Source organism: Corvus brachyrhynchos, unplaced genomic scaffold, assembly GCF_000691975.1.
Source record: "Corvus brachyrhynchos isolate BGI_N302 unplaced genomic scaffold, ASM69197v1 scaffold162, whole genome shotgun sequence".
NCBI classification, from domain to species: Eukaryota; Metazoa; Chordata; class Aves; order Passeriformes; family Corvidae; genus Corvus; species Corvus brachyrhynchos.
In genome coordinates, this window is record NW_008236696.1 from 4,678,125 (window position 1) to 4,697,456 (window position 19,332).

The 19,332-nt window shown below is 41.0% G+C and overlaps 2 protein-coding genes across 2 annotated transcripts in view; one reads left to right on the top strand and one right to left on the bottom strand.

Moving 5' to 3' along the window:
* Nucleotides 1-4: 4 nt before the first annotated feature.
* On the top strand, nucleotides 5-12,069 carry RFC4 (replication factor C subunit 4). Its single transcript, XM_008644509.2, has 10 exons — nucleotides 5-129; nucleotides 697-775; nucleotides 5,135-5,214; nucleotides 6,367-6,486; nucleotides 7,326-7,469; nucleotides 7,757-7,877; nucleotides 8,321-8,446; nucleotides 10,018-10,098; nucleotides 10,999-11,115; nucleotides 11,861-12,069. The coding sequence occupies exons 1-10, from the start codon at nucleotides 5-7 to the stop codon at nucleotides 11,954-11,956; spliced, it is 1,089 nt and encodes a 362-aa protein (XP_008642731.1). The 3' UTR covers nucleotides 11,957-12,069.
* Nucleotides 12,070-13,002: 933 nt separating this feature from the next.
* Nucleotides 13,003-19,332, bottom strand: part of EIF4A2 (eukaryotic translation initiation factor 4A2) — a 7,231-nt gene continuing 901 nt past the window's right edge. The window contains exons 2-11 of the mRNA XM_008644511.2: nucleotides 19,056-19,101; nucleotides 18,836-18,968; nucleotides 18,439-18,578; nucleotides 17,093-17,261; nucleotides 16,796-16,905; nucleotides 16,528-16,671; nucleotides 16,005-16,142; nucleotides 15,628-15,717; nucleotides 15,304-15,383; nucleotides 13,003-13,815 (exon numbers count right to left, since the gene is read on the bottom strand). Of these exons, the coding sequence (XP_008642733.1) occupies nucleotides 13,671-13,815; nucleotides 15,304-15,383; nucleotides 15,628-15,717; nucleotides 16,005-16,142; nucleotides 16,528-16,671; nucleotides 16,796-16,905; nucleotides 17,093-17,261; nucleotides 18,439-18,578; nucleotides 18,836-18,968; nucleotides 19,056-19,101 (1,195 nt within the window). The 3' untranslated portion in view covers nucleotides 13,003-13,670. The remainder of the gene's footprint in view (nucleotides 13,816-15,303; nucleotides 15,384-15,627; nucleotides 15,718-16,004; nucleotides 16,143-16,527; nucleotides 16,672-16,795; nucleotides 16,906-17,092; nucleotides 17,262-18,438; nucleotides 18,579-18,835; nucleotides 18,969-19,055; nucleotides 19,102-19,332) is intronic.

Consider the following 19,332-nt stretch of genomic DNA (forward strand, 5'->3'; position numbering starts at 1 on the left):
AGCCATGCAGGCCTTTCTCAAGGGCCCGGCCTCTAAAAGCACCAAGCCCATCGCTGCCAAGGAAAAGAGCGCGGCCGGGAGCAGCGGGGAGGGCAAGAGGACCAAACCCATCCCCTGGGTGGAGAAATAGTAAGGGATGCTCTGGGGCAGTGGGGTCGCTGGCCGTGAGAGGGGAGATTGGCTCTGGGGGGATGTAGAGAGGTAGTCGGTGCGTAGCAAAAGGGGTCGCAGGTGTGGGTGTAGGGAGAACAGCGTAACTTGCCTTGTTACGAGGTAATCCAGGACCTCGAGCTACTGTAAGTGCCCTTGTGGCTGGTACTGAGCAGAAAATACCTCTTGGCCATGTCAAGCAGTGCTGTTTCATCTCTGTGTTTTGGTGCATAAGTGCATTTAGTGCTTTGTGGTTTTTGAGAAACCTTTATTGCAAAGTGGTAAAATACTGCAATTCTGCTTCTAAAAACACTTCGGACAGGTGTTTACCACAGAAAAAGACAGCTTCCTGAGGAATTAGATCACTTCAGTAATACAGACCAGAGATATTAGACTTCCTGTTATGATTTTGATTTCAACTACAAAGTTCACTGTAATTCTTCAGTAACTGATGTAATCAGAAGGGGAAATGTTGTTTTTCTCAATTTCAGCTTTCCTATGAAACTTTGTTAGGTAATAAATTGTATTTAATGTCTTTTTATTTAGTCGTCCCAAAAATGTGGATGAAGTTGCCTTCCAGGATGAAGTTGTAGCTGTGCTGAAGAAGTCTCTGGAGGGTGCTGATGTGAGTGTAAAGACAACATCTACCTAATCAGCATTTTTAGACAGACACTTGAGTGGTAACAAAAATTTCTCTTTTCCAACTCAGCAAAGATCATTTTTACAGTGGTATTTCATGAAAAACCTTAGTGACTTCCTTGTGATATACTCTGTGTGATATATTCTGTTGTGGTGTACGTGTAAAGCTTCTTATATTTCCAGTCTTCTAAACACGGTGAAGTTGTCAGTTCCATGATGCAGTTTGGAATTTTTCTGGGGAAGCTCACATGGTAAACTTCTTGTAAATAGTTTCAAACCTGGAAAAGCTTTTGTTGTCTCCACACTGCTATTCCACTAGTACTTGTAACATTCATGTTTTTAGACAGGAGGAGGAAGTTTTTCTTTCATAGACAGGTCTGGATTGCCAGTCATTCCTAAACATTTCTAGTGATATATCAGTGCTTCTGTGCAACTGCTAAACATTCAAACTTTTGGCTAATGAGGGAAATTTAATTTATAAGTGCTAGGTCTCATGCTTGGATAGTGATTCCCAAACTTTTTGGGTTCAAGTTTCCAAGTAAGTCTCTTTGGCTTTAAAAAGCTAAGTATGGCAGTTGCAGGGTTGGCTTGTGTGACCTAAGAGTGTAGATGAGCAGAGCATTTGCAGTTGCATTTGTTTACTCTTGCATTTGCTTTTGGATAAAAATTTAGTAAATTTTTGGTATGTATGATGGTCATTTCTTCCATAGCAGCTGATGTGGAGGTGAAGGGGCTGAAAGGAGAAATAAAGTACGTAACCAAGAGATGGCTGTGCTTTTTTTCCAAATCTGAACAATTCCATCCTTTGTGCATACTGAGACTTTTTTCCTCCTTACCTAGGATGGTCACACTTGTGCTTCAAAAGCTGGTTCTGTTTTTATGGGCTGCAGGTTTGGTCTGCTCTGCAGTAATATGAGTCTGTTTCTCTCTGGAAATAATAATTTAATCAAAGCTTGCAAAAGCAGAAGTACCTTACTTGTTTGAGCGTATGAAACCAATATCAAACTGGTGCAACACAACTGCAAAAGATTCGCATTTCTTTCCTTAGTTCCTGTCTCCATGTTCAATTTGCTTTGAGAATGGTCTTGTAATGTGACCTTATCAGGTAATGTTGTACCCCAGAAATCTGTGTTTCACCAGCAATGCTGCTGGATTACAGTATTTATAGAGTTGAGGTAATTAGGAAGGAACTGTTAACAGCAAAGGAGAAATGAGCTGCTGCCATCTATTCTGTCTGGACATATCAGTTGTGTAACATTGCTTAGGTGATGGGTTGGGAAGTTCTATTTTGAGCAACAGTTATTTAAAACCCTACAGCTTGTGGATCAGCAGTGTTTCTTGGATTCTGAGCCTGGTACACTTGTGTTGACTTTTGGCCTCCTGAGTTGAAAAGACAAATTATAGCTTCTCCTTATGGTTAGAGGCTCTGTATTTTGCCATAGTTACCCAAACTCAGCAAGGCATTTGAAAACAAAATCATGCAAGTACTTTAAAATACTTTGGTTTTTAAAAAATTTAAACATTTTTATTATTTTCTTGAAAGGACTCATTCTGTCAAAGAGGCAAAAGTGTAATTTAAACTCTGAAGTGTCTGATACTTACTTCAGTAAGGACACATTAGTGCAGAGGTTCTTACTGAGTTTGGAGATCTGGTAAGATCAAAGAAGCAGCTGTGACAATGCTGTAGGTTTGAGTAATGTGCTTTATTTAAACCCTGGTGTTGGAAATGGAGAGTCAGTCCTCTGTCGATTGGCCTGTATTTGTGGGCCTTGATTTGGGAGCTGCTAAATGGAGCAGGACTTGTAACTCCCTATAACTTATACAGGACTTGTAACTCCCTAGAGGTTGTACACCTCCATCTGTAAGAGCACACATCATCCTATTATAAACTGGGGAGAGCAGAGTCCAAGGGGGTTTGAACTGGAGAAGTTGATTTCTGTCTGCCAGGACTGTTGATTTGTTGTTTTTTGGCAAAGAAACTGAAAATGGTCGGTCACAGTGTTCTTTAGTTTTCATTTGCCTCATGATACTTTAACAACTGAAAAGAGAGTTAGTATAGGATTATCATTGCAATTTACATCTTCACTTGTACTGAAACTTCTGGAAAAGCAGCTGAGATCTGCACTATATGTGGTAGCTTTCCCATGAGCAGAGTGATGCCTGCAGGTATCCTGCTTACTCCTGGCAAGCATGGAAAAATGGATAACCAGATCAGGTTGCAGTTTATTTAAAAATACTGCCACAGTTACATAAAGGATTAGGCTGTGCTTGGTGAAAAGTGGTGTAAATACTTCAGTGAGAAACCAGCATAAATGAGGTTGAAACAGAAACAGTGATAAAGTCAGGGTGTAATGGAATTAGGAAACAGATTCTAATTAAAACTTTTTACCTGCTTATGCTTTTTTTGAGGACACGTAGTGTGTGAATTAGCACAGAGGCATGAAATGATGAATCTCCTCACAAACATCAACCCTAGCAGTGTGCTAACCTAGCATGGAGACTGATGAATTTTCAGCTGTCATTCAGTACACTTTTCATCTCTGGAGCTGTCATAAAAGATAGAGGGGGATAATATTAGTAGTTAATGTTAGTAGGGGATGCTGCTTGCTTATTAGCAATTAGGGAAACAAGCAACAACTGATGGGCAGATAGAGAAGGCAAAACTTAGAATTTCAATCTGCAATCGATTTCCAGTAAATAAATGAATTTAATCTCTACTTTTAGAGTACCTACACAGTTCAGTCTGTGCTCTGTGTCTTGTCTTAGTTGTTAAAATGGGATGTTTGTTACCAAACTGATTGTCTCTATTTAATTTTCTGGTTATGGGGTGTGTACTCCTGCATTTTTCTCTGCTCTTTAGATGGTTTTACTGTTCCCATTCTGTCTGCATTACGTGCTATATTCAGTATAGAATTGTCTAATCTAATTTTAGTTGACTCTTTAAAAATAGAATGCTTATTAAGGGCTAGAAATCAAGTCAGACTGAGAGGTTTGTCTCCTTGCTATTGGTTGGAGGAAACTTTTGGATTCTTGTTTTAAGAATGTAGAAGTGGAACATCCTCTGTTGTCAAAGACAGCAGTTTTAAAGTGATAATTTATAAAAGTGATTGCTTGAAATAGTAATATAAAAAACTATCACTCCTGTGTCAACTGGAAAGCTTCTTGATTTCAGCCAAAATTCAGTCATGGCTTATACAAATTTGGCTTATGCCAGCCTTGTTCTTTGTGTTGCTCAGATGTATTTATGGAGAGCAACATACTGCCTCTCAGCTTTTGTTTTGCTGAGCTTCTCATAAGATAGGCTTTTCACTCCTTTAGTCATTTTTTCCAGTTTGGATTCATCATCCTTGTGTAGGGATGACCTGAACTGTGTGCAGCTAATTACCTGTTAGTATTAAAAATTTACATCTATATTAAAAGTGCACAGTTAGGACCACCATGTTACACGGACTTATACTGCTCCTCTGACACACAAAAAAACCCCAGCTTGTATTTTATTCCATCTAATGCATTTCAGGTATCTAGCAGATACTTAGTTATATTCTCAAACTGAGAGGTTTTTTTGCTTTGTGCTGCTAAATGTCATCCTATAATTATTACTGCAGTCTTTGCTGTGCTGCTTTGATCTTCCTGTCTCAGCATATTTCCTTAATGCAGTCGTGTTTTTCATGCTGAGGCCATTAATTAAATTATTTCAAAGATCAATTAACCTAATTTCTTTAAGAAATGCCAGTGGTCTCCTTTGAAAACTCCTTGGATGGGTGCAGGAATTTGCCGGGGCTGCGCAGTGCAGTGAGTTGTTGGGCCTGTCCCCGTGGTTGCTGTTGGGCTGTGCCTGCACTGCCCTTGCTGCACTCCAGCGTTCACAGCTGCCCTGTGCTCACTGCAGTGCAGTTGGTGGCAGCACAGAATCTTCAGCATGGCTGGACAAGGCACTCTGGGGAGCTGAGAAAGCAAAGGATGGTTTCATCTGTGCTGCTGGTATTATCCAGGCTGTTTAAGGCCATTCTTGAATAAATTTGGGTGTCACTGCAATCAGAACAGTAAGTTCTGTAGGCTTTAGTGATCTCAGGCATGCCCTGGAGTGTATATATAAAAATAAATATATGTTGTAATATCCATTTTGATAGGACATGGGATGATGCCACCAATAACATTTGTTCATGCTGTGCTATAAGCAGCACCTGTTTGTCCTCCTTTAGAGACCTAGAAGTGAAAGACTTGATGTTATTTACTGTGAGGAGTAGTTAGTTTCTGTTCTGTTAGGTGCTCAGATTGTCAGTAGGTTTTCCTGTTTGTGGATTTTTTATTTGCTTTTCTTACAAACGGTGCCTTGCTGTTTCAGCTTCCCAATCTGTTGTTCTATGGCCCACCTGGAACTGGAAAGACTTCCACTATTTTAGCAGCTGCTAGAGAACTGTTTGGGTAAGCTGGAATCAAGTTGCTTCAGTGTAATCAGCTGCCACATGTCTCCTAATCATGTGATGAAGTGCCTCTGGTCATTGCCTGCTCTTAGGTAGTTCTCAGCACTTCTTCAGGAATATCTTCATATTCTAATTCAGCTCTAACATAAGATTTCTTTCTCATTTGTCCTGTCACAAGTCACTGATTCCTGTTATCAGTATAGACTTCAGATTAGCAGCCATGTAACCCCCTAACAAAGAGTATGGGAAGAATATGGCTTGTGTATGCCTTACTGAACTTTGTAAAGGAATTCCAATTTTTATGGTTTATTTAGTAAGTTGTTAGATACACATAGATCTCAAAGTGCTTCATAAAATGTCTGAATTGTAATCTCTCTGTTACGCACTATTGAATTGTGTCTGGAAAGTAGTATTTGGGACTCAGACTAAAATTCAGCATGTATTCATTAACTCACTTGTAACGATTGGGGAGTTTTTGAGTACTGAACTCAGTGATCTATAAGCAAAAAACGATGAGAAGGTGGTTTGATGTTATGATCAAATGTAATGCTGAATTTAAAACCACCCCCATCCCATTTGTCATCTTTAATCTTTGACTCACTCTTTTTTGGAGAGAACCACGTCTACTTTAGTAATAGGAAGACAACTCCACATTGTGAGTCCATTTTAATTCCTGGGATTTAAAATCCAGTGTATTAATTGTTGGTTTGTTTTTTGGTTTTTTAAATGGAGTATAGCACTGCAGGTAAATATTGCATGTCTTCATGCATATTTCATTCTGGTAATACTGCTAGTGACTGTATTGTGGCATTTCACTTGTTATTTCACATTGTTCACGGGCTATAAGTAAAAAGGCAGATAATGCAGTGCCCTGAACTTACAAAGCCAACTTCCTCCTTTTTTTTTCCTGGTTAACTGATGCAGTTTTATACTTCATTGTTTTCTGTAGACTGGGAGGAGATTCTAAAAATAGCTAATGGAAATTCATACTTAACATTTTATGATCTCAACTTAACTGTCTTTTAACAATGTTATTTAGTAATGCTGGTAAAAATAATCCCTGCCATTCAAAACAGCCAGAAGGGTTGTTGTTATATTTTATAACATCATTACAAGGGTTAGCAGCTAACATGTTGTAATAAAAATTTTGCAGGCCTGATTTATTCCGGCAAAGAGTCCTTGAGTTAAATGCTTCTGATGAGCGTGGGATACAAGTGATTCGGGAAAAAGTGAAGGCTTTTGCTCAGCTAACGGCATCTGGAAGCCGTTCAGAGTAAGTGCTGGATCAAACCCCTCCTGCTTAGGACAAAGCATGTGGTTGTTTTTGTTTCTAATATAAATGATGGGTCAGCACTGCCCAGAAGCTGGCAACACACAGTGCTTTGGCTGAGCTTTTACTTCATGGAATTTCACACTGGGGTTTGAATACCCAGGAGGATTTTTACTGGTGCTGTTAGCTTTGGAGGCAGACAGGGAAAACTCCGCAAGATCAAGACTTCTGGGTTTGGTCACATGTTGTTGCCTTTGCAGATGTTGTCTGACTAGCATAAAACAAATTCTTTGGGTAAATTGTGCTGGAAGGTACTTCCCTAGTCCTTCTAGTCTGCAGGAATTTCTAAAACATGGGTGTTGGTTTCTAGAAGGATTGTGGTGTTAGGTGATGAGAAGCCCAGTGCGGGTCAAGCCATGTGTATGGACTGTGGAAAGTAGGAGGAAGAAACTGCATGCCAAGACTGCCTGGCAAGGAATGATTTTATGTACTGAAATCAGTCTGTTGCAGTATTCTTGGGAGTTTAGGCAATCAGGAAGCCTGTAAAAAGAAGAGGTACATGAGATGTTAAAAGAACAAGCTTAGAGCATGCATTTTAGAGGACTTCTGTAGTGTTCAAGTCAACTCAGTCCCCCCCCATTATTACAAGTATTAGTCTTTAATCTAAAAATAATTTTTAAAAGATTGAACCTCTGAATCTGTTCTATTTATCAAGGATACATGCTTAAGTAAAATATTACTTGCTATTTGCAGTGATTTTTCTGTTTATATTTTTTGTTGTTTTTTTTTTCCTTGGTCTATTCATTGCATGTCTGCTGAATAACAGATTTCTAATTTTTCAGTGGTAAAATGTGTCCTCCTTTTAAAATTGTGATCCTGGATGAAGCAGACTCTATGACTTCAGCAGCCCAGGCAGCCTTAAGACGCACAATGGAAAAAGAATCTAAAACAACACGTTTCTGTCTTATTTGTAACTACATCAGCAGGTACCTGGAGTTCGTTGCTTATTTGGATTTGCTGTCTGGTCTTTAGTCTCTTTTTTTTTTGTCCCCTGCTTAAAAGTTGATACCTAATGTTCACAGTTTTCAGTTAATGGAGATGTCACCATGTGCATGCAAGCCTGAAGCAATACTTAGATCTCACTTTTTTTACAATGTTGCAGTTTTAGGGTTATTTAAACCTGAAGGTATTTTAAACCTTTTCTGCCTTTATAGCTTTGTCTGTGAGAACTTGACCCACACATTTATTTACCACTCTCCTTCCTTTCTTTCAGAATAATTGAACCTTTAACATCTCGGTGCTCCAAATTCCGCTTCAAGCCTTTGTCGGACAGTATCCAACAGCAGAGGCTGTTGGATGTTGCTGAGAAGGAACATGTGAAAATCAGTAATGAGGTAACTTCGTGTTGCCATGATTTACTGCTTAATCCAGTGCATAATTGCATGGCAGCAAAAGAGGCCAAGTCAGCATACTTTTCCAGGCAGCTCAACTGTATGAAATAAAATACATAAACTCATTTATTCTCCTTCCATAGATGAGATGAATTTTAAGTCATCCTAAAACCAGAGAAAAGTCCACCACCAGAGAAAACTGAAGCCAAACTGTAGGGCTTTTTGTTCTCTGCTGAGTGTACTGGCATTAAACCATGCTTCTTTCTGAAACTGCCAGCACACATTTGTGTTAGTGGAGAGGTTGCTTTGTAACTTGTGTATTGTGCTTGGCTCTGACAATCTGCTTTAGGCACTACTTGATGTTTTAAAATAACCGCTGAAAAAGTATACTGGATTTTAATTAACAGTGAACATTTAACTTAGCTTTTTCTGACATTATTTTTCAGGCAGTATCCTACCTTGTGAAAGTGTCAGATGGGGACTTAAGAAAAGCAATTACTTTTCTTCAAAGTGCCACTCGCCTAATGGGTGGGAAGGAGATCACAGAGAAGATAATCACTGAAATTGCTGGGGTAAGCTGTGCCTTACAGTTTCTCCTGTAATTACTCTGAAAAACATTCTTGCTACCTCTATCTACCATTGCTCAAAGTTTGATTAAAAAATTGTTTTATACTCACTAGTACTGCAGCATGGTAATGATACACTATCTACCTGATTCTGTACACTTAATACATAGCAGGTTTCTAGCAACTTCTCCTGTAAATCATGGAAAATTGTAAAACAGTCTTATAATTCAAACTGAAGTTGAAATAGTCTGCCCATAAATGCAAAATGTGTTTCCTTTTGTGGGAGAGTAGATTAGAACATCTTTTTGGTGCTTTTCTGTATGTGTGTGTGTATGTATAGATCATTGCAATATTGGTTTGGAAGCACCACAGGGAAATGACTTCCAGTAGCAGCTCATTTTCAGCTTAATGTTCACAGTGACAAGGATCTGTGTGGGTCCTGCTTTTTAATGAAACAGCAGTGGTTTGTTCTAGAATGACATGGGTAATACTGAGAGGCACAGGAGAAACCTGAGAGAAAATGTGTTTAATAAAACTTGTGTGAAGGTGTTCCTATAGCAACAAAGCATCCCTGAAGAAGGAAATGTGAGATGAGGAGTTGAGGAGCTGAAAAATAAATGGGCTTTAATGATGGACACACTTCCCATGAGGGTGCTGCCATTATAGCTAACTGTAGAGTTTGGGAGCTTCTCACTTTGATGAAACCAGAGGCAATTGCTACTATGCAGAGTGTTACAGAACAATATTAAACAATTTTCACAGTGAAGTCATTGTTCAGTTTTGGGTATCTGTAAACCAGCTGGTATCTGAATAGATATTAAACATCTGAAACCTGGCAGTAATTGACTGTAATGATAGGAAAGAGAAGCATGAAGTTCCATTATTGAATGAATAATGCTTGTTTAAAGCAAAGGAACCCAATTTTACATCTTCATAAAAACTTGAAGTTCTTGGTCATACACAAGTTCTGTGACGCCAGAGTAACCTTAGTACAAGAGATTAATAAAGAAGCTTTGAAACCAAACTGTCCAGGCACTCAACCGACAGGAATGACAATGAGTGAAGGGGGAAATGGGCAACTCTTCCCTCCACAGAGTGACAAAATGGCATCTGTCAACTTTTTTCCTTCTGATTTATTGTCTAATCTTGATGCATTGCATTGGGCTTTTTTTGGATGTTGTTGGTGTGTCACTGGAAATAAAACTGATTTGCTGTGTTGTTTAGGTGTAGAATGGTCCAGAAAGCATTGGCTGATCTAACTGTTGAAGTATGTCCTCCTCTTGGTCAGTGTCCTGAATAAGCACCTGTGTGTTGGATTTAGGAAAGTGACTTTGACAGTCTATTGTTATGATATGATTTTTATTTTAATATCACCAGTATAGGATATATATCACAGCCTAGCTCTTTTAAAATTTATTTAGTCTGTCTCATATACTTGCTTGAAGTGGTTGGGTGTGTAGAGGAATGAAATCCTGAAATGGCCTTTGCCACAAACAGTTTGTATCTGTTACTGTAAGCATCAACACTGATTTTAAATTTACAGAGTTGAAATTAAGAAATGTCACTTCTTGTTACAGGTCATCCCTAAAGAAACAATTGATGAACTGCTGTTGGGCTGCCAGAGTGGTTCCTTTGAGAAACTGGAAACGCTGGCAAAGGTAGAGTTTTCTTAGTGCTTAGCCCGGGTATTTCTCTCAGTCACGGCCTGTGAATACCTTTGTTCCCATGCTACAGCTGAAGAATGTTTGGCCTCAGTCAGTTTGGATGCACATTTGGGAAGTCTCTTTTGCCAGTTAGGACTCCAGTCTTTCCCTTCTTAGTCAGAGCTGTCAAAGTTGCAAATAAATTTCCCTACCAATATGACTCTGGCTTTCTCCTGGGTTAAACTGATGGCATGTAGAGCTCTTTGGCTGAACAGAAAAATAAGGTTGCACAAACTCTATTTTCATAAACTTCTCTCTCCCTAAATGGCTTCACTGACCACTGTTCTCAATACCTGATGTTTCTGTAATCGGGCACTACTGAGTTTTTTTCAAAGCTATCTTTAATTGCCATGGGTTTTATTTTATTAAAAAAGCTTTGGCCTTACAGATCTCTCAATGCTTGAGGCTATCAATGACCAGATGAAGAAAATAAATCATAAGTAGGTGGCCGTTTAAAATGTGATGGCTGTGAAACTGCCACATGATGCTGTGGATGCCAAGCCCTCCTAATTTTAGAATAGGATTGGGCACGTTCAGTGGAGGTTGTTAAATGTTTTAAATGTCTCATAAAATATCCAAGATTTAAATTGTCAGAAGCTGGAAGAATGTTTGGACAGAACTACTGCTCTGTGCCTGCCTTGCTCGTGCAGCCTTTCTGAGGTGCTCACACTGGGTCACTGTCAGGCAGGATGCAGGGCTGGGCTGTACACAGACTACTGAATTGTCCTCTGAAATGTGCAAGTTCCATACTGAAGTGCAGTGCAGTCTCTCAGTTCAGAATTTTTCAAAATTGTTTTTCCAGTTTGTGGTGTTTCTGCTGCTGAATTACTTCCGTTTTCCTCTCTTTCTGTGCAGAATCTCATCAATGAGGGGTTTGCTGTTGCTCAGCTTGTAAACCAGCTGCACGACACAGTTGTGGAGAGCGAAGATTACAGCGACAAGCAGAAATCTGCCATAGTTGAGAAACTTGCAGTAAGTCTAGCTTGAGTTTAAAAAAACAAAACACATTAATCTCCACAGGTTAATTTTTGTTTGTAGAGTCTCTCCCAAGAAGTAGTGATGATTTGATTTTTTTTTAATTCTGAATGCTTCCTGGTAGAAGGTAAACTTTTGTCCTGAGAAATGTCATGAGAAGGGATTGAAATCTAGTTAAGTGAATTATTATCTGTATTATGTTGTTCTAGTGGATTCGATCAAGACAGTTGTGGGTGTGGTTGTTTTGGGTTTTTTTAATATAACGTGGGAGGGAAAATTAATATGAGAATAAGTCAGCGCTTAAAAAACAGTTAGAAGCTGCAAAATGCATGTTTTTGTCCTGGTGCATAAAATACGCCTTTCCAAAAAGAAAAAGTTCACTAACTTTCTCCATTTTGATGAAGAAGGAAAGCCAGCTGTGGTGGAGGTTTTGCTGAAGTCACTGCAGCCAGGCAGGGGGTGTGGATGTCCTGCAGTGATGCTCCTGGCAGGGGCTTGGAGGGCCAGTGCCACATCCCTTTGTGTATGGAACTGTCATGTGGTGGCCTCCTGTAGGAGATGAGCTGGAGGCTGGAGAGCTCATTGTTCCCAGCCCAGGTGGGAGAGGGGTGTGACGTGACTGCTGGAGAAATCTGTGCCGATTAACAGCTGGCAAATTTCTTGTTCTCCACTGTACCCCAAGACACAGCTGCCTTGAGCATCGCCATTTTAGAGGGTTTTCCCTTGTCTGTTCTGTCTGCAGGAAGTGGACAAATGCCTGGCAGATGGTGCTGATGAGTTCTTGCAGCTGATGAGTCTCTGTGCCCTTGTGATGCAGCAGCTCACACAGAACACCTGACTCCTCCAGCAGCCCTTTGTTCCAGGGCTGGCTGGGGCTCTCAGAGCAGGGACCTGTGTGCTTTTGTACTGTTTTTTGCAATAAAAGGACTGCACTGCAGTTGGAAAACCTCAGGCTGGAATATTTGATTCAATTTTTTTACACTGGGTAAAGAGCAGAGGGGTCAGTGATGCTCCTACTGTGCAGTTCACTGTTGTGCACTTAACCTGGAAACAACTGTATCAAAAGTGAGCATATCCATACAAACAAGTTGTTATCAGCTGCAAGCAGAGACAGAAGGGTTGTTATTCCTTTCAGCCTGTATTGGCTTTGAATAGGCTGACTTGGCAAAATGATCACATCCCTATAGAACACAGGTTCAGGCTGAACCCAGCTCCTAAGGAAGCACAACGCATGCCTCCACCATCTTGTGTCTGATCCTTTAGGGTTACACATGGCAAAAATGACCTAACTAGTAAACATGTTTCAACTTTTGTTCCATTCAAGTTATCCAAGAAAAAAATGTCCAGCAAAGGGTAGGTCATGTTCTGAATATGTCACTTAGATTTCCTGTCATCTCACTCCATTCTTGCTCATGAACCACTTAAAGGTGTGACCTGGATGAACACAGCTCCCAGTGGCTGAGCATTCTTTGGGACATACCCTTTCAGAGATGCTGTTTTGAGCACCTGTCCCACCTTCCTGAATGGTTTTGGGGGGGGAGGGGGAAAGGTGCCCTTGGACAGCTATTAAGCACAAATGAGGCAGTGCAGAGCTTTTTCATCAAGCTAGCACCAATTTTCAAGTGAGCCATTTTCTACTCTGATGAAAGGGTGTTCCAGTGTTAAGGACACAGGTCCAGCACCCCAGAGCTGTGTCACCCAGGGACACACTGGCACTTGAAGCTCACCCTGTAGTAGTCCAGAACCAACCCTGCAGTTAATGACAAAGTGCAGCAGCTCTGGGCACAAACACAAGGCTGCAGCAGTTGCCACCTTCAGCTCCCATCCTGCAACAGAGCAGGCTGCTGTCACCCTCCCCTCAACCCAAGAAGCAACTATTTACAATTTAAGTGAATATAGAAGTATTTTATTGAACATTCAAACTTCATTAAGACATGTGCAATATGGCAAATTTTACTGGGTTTAACCCTAACTAAGACAATAGTATGATTGCTTGCTTGCTGGGGCTTAGCAACAGGGTCCAGATCACACTTACCACTAATTAAATACTTTATTGAATAAATACATATGAAACAAAAATGAATTTTAATGCTCTTATAAAAGTTTAGAGATTTTGAAAGGCCTTTCCAATTTAATCTGAGGTGTAAGTACATACAATAAAGGAAGGTAGGCTAGTTTAACATAATTGGCTGACTTTATACAGCACTTATATCTTTTAGTCCATAAGTAAATTATTAAATGATAAAGAACATCTAATACAACCACTTCTATGGAACTAGGAAATAAATTTCTAATAAAGAAAAAATTTACAGACCCCATGACTTTCCACCCAACCCCAACAGTCTAACCCTAAAGTGGACAAAGCCAATGGCTTTCCCCACAAGAGCTCACGACAGAAAGTCGCTTCTCTTTTCAAAAATCTGTATTTCTGATCCGTAATGAGCATTGAGACAAGATTCAATATATCCCCGAAGAAAGAAGCACAATGCGCGTTGTGAATCGCCTATTCAGCAACAGCGAGCACTGGATTCACAACCACCTCATCCCGGGGACTAAATGAGATCAGCCACATTCATCGGCATCTCCTCCACTGTAGTATTGTAGAAAGTCTCAATGTCTCGCAGGATCCTCTTGTCCTCTTCAGTGACAAAATTGATAGCCACACCTTTTCTGCCAAAACGGCCACCCCGGCCAATTCTGCACAAAAAGAGAACACATTTACACCCAAGTTAACCTCTCCCATCTGCTTTATGTGTTTGCAAGATCCATTCATTAACTGCTGCTCTTATCTGCCACAGGCCAGTCTATGCTGCCTTAACAGGACCAGCTGCCACCCAAGTCACATCTGGTCAGGAAAAACCAGCAGCTGGTGCCAGCAGGTCCATCCCGTGGCAGGCAGCAGGGCACACACGGTTACTCTTTGGCTGCAAAGCAAGATCTTTATTTAATGCTCGGTGCTGTGTTCTGAGGTCCTGGGTCAGTCTCCCTCCCCTCTGGTTACAGTGCACACCCACCCCTCATGCATCCACTCCCAAGCACAGAGCACACAGAGGACAGGCTGTTGTTTTAACAATCAGACTGTTACCAAGTTCATCCAATTACATCCAATAAGATGGAACAGCACACTGAATTTCAGAATTTTAATTCAACCTAACTGTTTCCAGTGGGAAAACTTAGGGTTTTTGTTGGTTTTCTTTAGAGAGCAAAATCCAAGTTCAACATTTTTGTCTAAGCCCACATCAGTTACTGACACACCAGTGCATGTGGTTTAGTTTACATCCACCATGGGCTCCACCTTCCTACAGACTGCACAATAGAGCACCTTGCCAGCAAGAGCTAAATACACAGAAAGGGCTCACAAAACTTAGGGGATAACCATGACAAAATAAATAAATAAATACCAACTCGCTCTTTATTCAAACTGTGCCGCTTACGAATCCACGTCCTAAATTACGCCGTCGTTTCTGAGCACCATCTTGTGTCATCAACTGCTGCTATCGACTCCTGTATTTTTTTACATCAAGTAATAAAGCACAGTTTACTTAATTTAGGGACAGTCACTAGAAGCAGTTAACTAAACCTAGGGAAATAAACTGCTACCAGGAGACACACACCACAGAGAAGAATCCCACTAAGAAGCCACTAAGAGCAAGCATGGCACACACAACATGGACACAGCTAAACCTGTGCAAGAGAAGACAGCCCTACACAATTATTTTTCTCAAGTAGAAAGGTCTGGCTTGTCACTGAGCAGCAGCAGCAAGTCCAGATCAGCCAGAACCCCAGATCAAGCTGACCCTGCTGTCAAGATGCTGCACCAGTAACACTGTCACACTCGTACATCACAGCCTACATGACAAAAGACAGTTCAGTCACTGGCATTTTCCCCACACCTCCAAGGTTCATCAGCCATCACTGAACCTGTTACACAACTAAGTTTTCCCACTGCTTTAAGTGTTCAAAAGTTCTGCTCCTCCCTCGTTTCAGAACCACAGCTGTGCAAGGCAAGGCTTTGTTTAAAGCCAATGCACAAGTGGTTTTATTCCCTGCTAGCTCTGAGCAGTTTATGCATGGATGCCAAGACCTCTGGTTTGGTGAGGACTACAGGATCAGGTGAGGAGGGTGTGTGCCAATGCCCACATCCAGCACAGCACAGGGACTGACTGGGGGGCAGAGCCGACTGACCTGTGAATGTAATTCTCACGATTGGTCGGCAGGTCGTAATTGATAACCAGGGACACTTGCTGCACATCAATGCCACGAGCCTGCAAAGCAACACCAAGTCTTTAATGTCAGTCAGGGGCTTTTTTCAAATTTATGTATCTCAGGCTTTTGTCAAGCACATCATTAGTTGTGAACTACAACTGTGCAGTCCACAGTGGAGCATGCATGGTCTTTGCTCTTCCAAAAAGCTCCCAACAGTTCAGGTTACAAAAACCATCACTGAATTATGAAGCTTTTGGGACAAGGCTGTAACAGGAGCATGTTCCAATGTAAGACAATGCTCACCAGCAAGTCAGTAGTGATCAGGACACGGCTGGACCCTGATCTAAACTCTCTCATGATAACATCCCGTTCCTTCTGGTCCATGTCACCATGCTGGAGAATTAAAACAAAAAGTTGCAATTAGTACAGCTCCAATGCTCCAAACCAGGATGTCCTTTAAAGAACAAAGGTATGTATGAAACCCAGCGTCCCTACCTGCTGTGGGAACGAAGCAGGTAGGGATAGAAAGGAAGCACTTTACTTTAAGCAGGGGGAACGATAATACAGCACTGCACAGCTATATTATAACTTTCCTGCTTCTCATTGGTATCTCCTCATCACCATTTCTTTTCCAGTAAATACAGGGCATTTCAGAAGTGATTGGAAGTAAGAATTCTTACCAGAGCTGAGACTGTGAAGTCCCTGGCATGCATTTTCTCCGTAAGCCAGTCTACTTTTCTCCTTGTATTCAGGAAAATAACAGCCTGTGTAATGGTCAGTGTCTCATACAGATCACAGAGAGTATCCAGCTTCCATTCCTGAGCAAAACAAAGATCAGGAAATGCACCATGACACAGACAGCTCAGTACATAAGAACAAGGAATAAAAAAACCTCAAATACAATAACCAATTAAGCATGCTCTTGCACACTATTATATTCAGTATAACCTGGAAACAAAGTCAAGTTTTTCCATCAATTGTTGCACCAAATCTTCAGACACAGGACACTGGACATTAAGAAAGAGGTCCACCCTAGTCCTTTTTGATCTAGTGCATAGTTTTTCTTCTTCTTGCATTTACTCTACTAGCATTATTGCAGAAACCAAAGCTCAGCCTTGGTTTCTGCAATTTTAGTACAGTGCTTTAACAAGAAGGTAAGATAACCTTACTCCTCCTACCAGAGCAATTATAACCAATACCAACCTCTCTCTCAACATTAATGTAGAACTGCTTGATACCCTCCAGAGTCAGTTCTTCCTTCTTCACCAAAATACGGATGGGATCTCTCATGAACTTTTTGGTCACTTCCAACACATCCATTGGCATTGTAGCTGACAGCAATACAACCTAGAATATATTATTGTGTGTTAGCACATACCCTGTACAATAGTTTTCATTTGTACTACTCAGTTATCAGCCACACTGTAACCAAATCTGCATCCATCACTTTAACCATGTAAAAGCTTTTTACCTGGATGTTTGTGCTTAGTTTTTGAAAGATCTCATAAATTTGATCCTTAAATCCACGGCTCAACATTTCATCAGCTTCATCCAAAACAAACATTTTGATCCATTTCGGTGCTATTGGAAAAAGAGCAGCATCTCATGAAGTTTCAGAAACACACAATCCTTTACAAACATCATGCTCCTTTAGTACTAAGCTTTCCAGCACAACTCTCTACAGCAAGAACAAATACACTAAAGCTCTTAGTGGGTATGAGGCCTCCAGGGAATTTATTAGCAAGAGCACAATGAGATTGATACTTACAAAGATAGCGCCTGTTTAACATATCGAACACACGCCCTGGAGTTCCCACCACGATGTGCGGAGCCTCAGCCTGGAGTTTCTGCATTTCATTGCGCACATTTGTACCGCCAATACAAGCGTGGCATGTTGCTCCCATGTAGTCTCCAAGGGCCAGGATTACCTTCTGAATCTAAAATAGAACCTTCCATTAGTAGTTCGTAGGACAGTAAAACTTAAGCCCCATTATCACTGGCTTTTATGGACTCTGGAAGCCAAGACACCAACTGAGGACCATGCAGCTCTTGGAACTGAGAGCTGCTAAAATGACTTTGCCCAACTTCACATAATTCAAGTTGCTCACTAGGAACCACAAGGCAGAGGAGCACTTAAGTAATATTTGTGTCCTTACTGGTTGGACTTGCTGATTGAGTGACTGCCCTGAGACAATTCCTAAGCTGAACGCAGGGCCACCAGAAGTGAGCTCAAGCTCTCAGCTGCTCAGGCATGCACAGTAAGCACCTGGACAATCTTCTGTGAACACTCCAAGGGCACCACTATAAGCCAGGTTTCAAAACAAGCCTCACCCTCAACAACAGCTTTAGAGCAGAACAAAGGCATAACATTCTGATCAAAGGCTCTTATTCCATTGATTTTTTGGATTTTTTTTTTTCTGATTTAGAATGTTTAACTTTACCTTGAAGAACTGTCACATACCAATGGCTATTCAGTATATTCTAGTTGAAAGTGACAGTAAGATTTTTACTTTAAGGTTGGTTCAATGTTGCACTTTAAGACCCCACATTCCTGATACATTTATCTTAAAAATTCAAGTGTTACTTAAGTTTTGTTGCCACACACCCACTTAGCATAACAGAATACCAAGCCTTGAAGGTGAAAGAGACATGCAATTATGTTGTCAGGAAAGCATACAAAGATACAAAACCATTTAAGTAACCAAATGTGCACTGCAATTTTCATGTTGCACAACTGCACTCAAGTTTAAATAACTTTTAAACAAGTAATTTTTTTGTTTCCAATCAGAACTGTGCTTTAGTAATTTTGCTATTCTGCTGAAGACGCTCCCTCTGCTTTACACACAGCACAGCAGCTGGCTCCTGCACCCCTGCCCCAGCACACCCTCCATGTGCATCAACTCAGCTCCTCAAGGAGGCAGAGAACTTGTGGGACAGAAGCCAGTTTGTATCCTCCATTACTTCACACAAGAAGGGTTCTGAATAGATATTAATTACAGCCCCTTCGTTACAGAAATCTGGTAATGTTGTCTCACAGTTGTGAAACCTGAAACCTATGCAACACACAAGGTTTTTTTGGTTTGTTTTTTTTTTTTTAAACTACACTATCAATACCTGTTGAGCCAGTTCTCTGGTAGGGGCCAATACTAGTGCCTGGGACTCCTTGAGATCAATCTCCAACTGCTGCAGGATGGAAATAGCAAATGTGGCTGTCTTGCCAGTACCTGACTGAGCTTGAGCAATCACATCATACCCTAAAAAAAGTAGGATACACATTTACTGCTCCCACACGGGTCATTTATGTTAGTTTTATTTAATTCCCCTTGAAGTAAGTGATCAGTACTAAAGAGTTCTCTCCATTTCAGGTCAGTCCCGAAAGATGGTGTACCATCATATCACTTTTCCAATGAAGATTAAAAATAGCTATAACTACATACTAATAAAACAACATATGCATTTTACAATACTTTCCTAACTATCCGATGTTGATATTAATGAATCGATTGCATACCTTTGATGCAAGGAATAATAGCTCTCTGCTGAATAGCTGAAGGCTTCTCAAAACCATAAGCATAAATGCCCCTCAGAAGGGATTCTTTTAAATTCATATCATCGAAATTGTCAACAATCTCATTCCAATTGCTCTGTAATGAAGAAAGCATAGAAAATAATAAATTCAGTACCCGTGTCCACCAGCGTATAAATTCTCAGGTCAGTTCGTAAGTGCTCACCTCGATGACACCATCGGGCTCCATTCCCTCTGGGCCGCCATGGTCTCTGCCATGAAAGAGAACACGCTGTTAAGCACAGCAGCAACCACCACGCAGAAGGCGAGCTGACACCCCGGCTGCGAAAGCGGCGGGACCCGTGACAGATTATTCCAGCAGGTGCTCTGAGCTTCTACCAATGGGCAAACTCCTACCCCTCTCCCTCAGTGGCTTGGGCGCCACCAAAGCCCATCCCCAGCTCCCGGGGCCGGGCCCGATACCGCGGGCACGGCTGCACCGA

Bases quoted from the DNA above. Each gene is read 5' to 3' on its own strand.
- RFC4 (XM_008644509.2), top strand. From the start codon at position 5: ATGCAGGCCTTTCTCAAGGGCCCGGCCTCTAAAAGCACCAAGCCCATC. The intron at 130-696 runs GTAAGGGATGCT...CTTTTTATTTAG, and splicing joins ATCCCCTGGGTGGAGAAATA to TCGTCCCAAAAATGTGGATG. The intron at 7,878-8,320 runs GTAACTTCGTGT...ATTATTTTTCAG, and splicing joins ATGTGAAAATCAGTAATGAG to GCAGTATCCTACCTTGTGAA.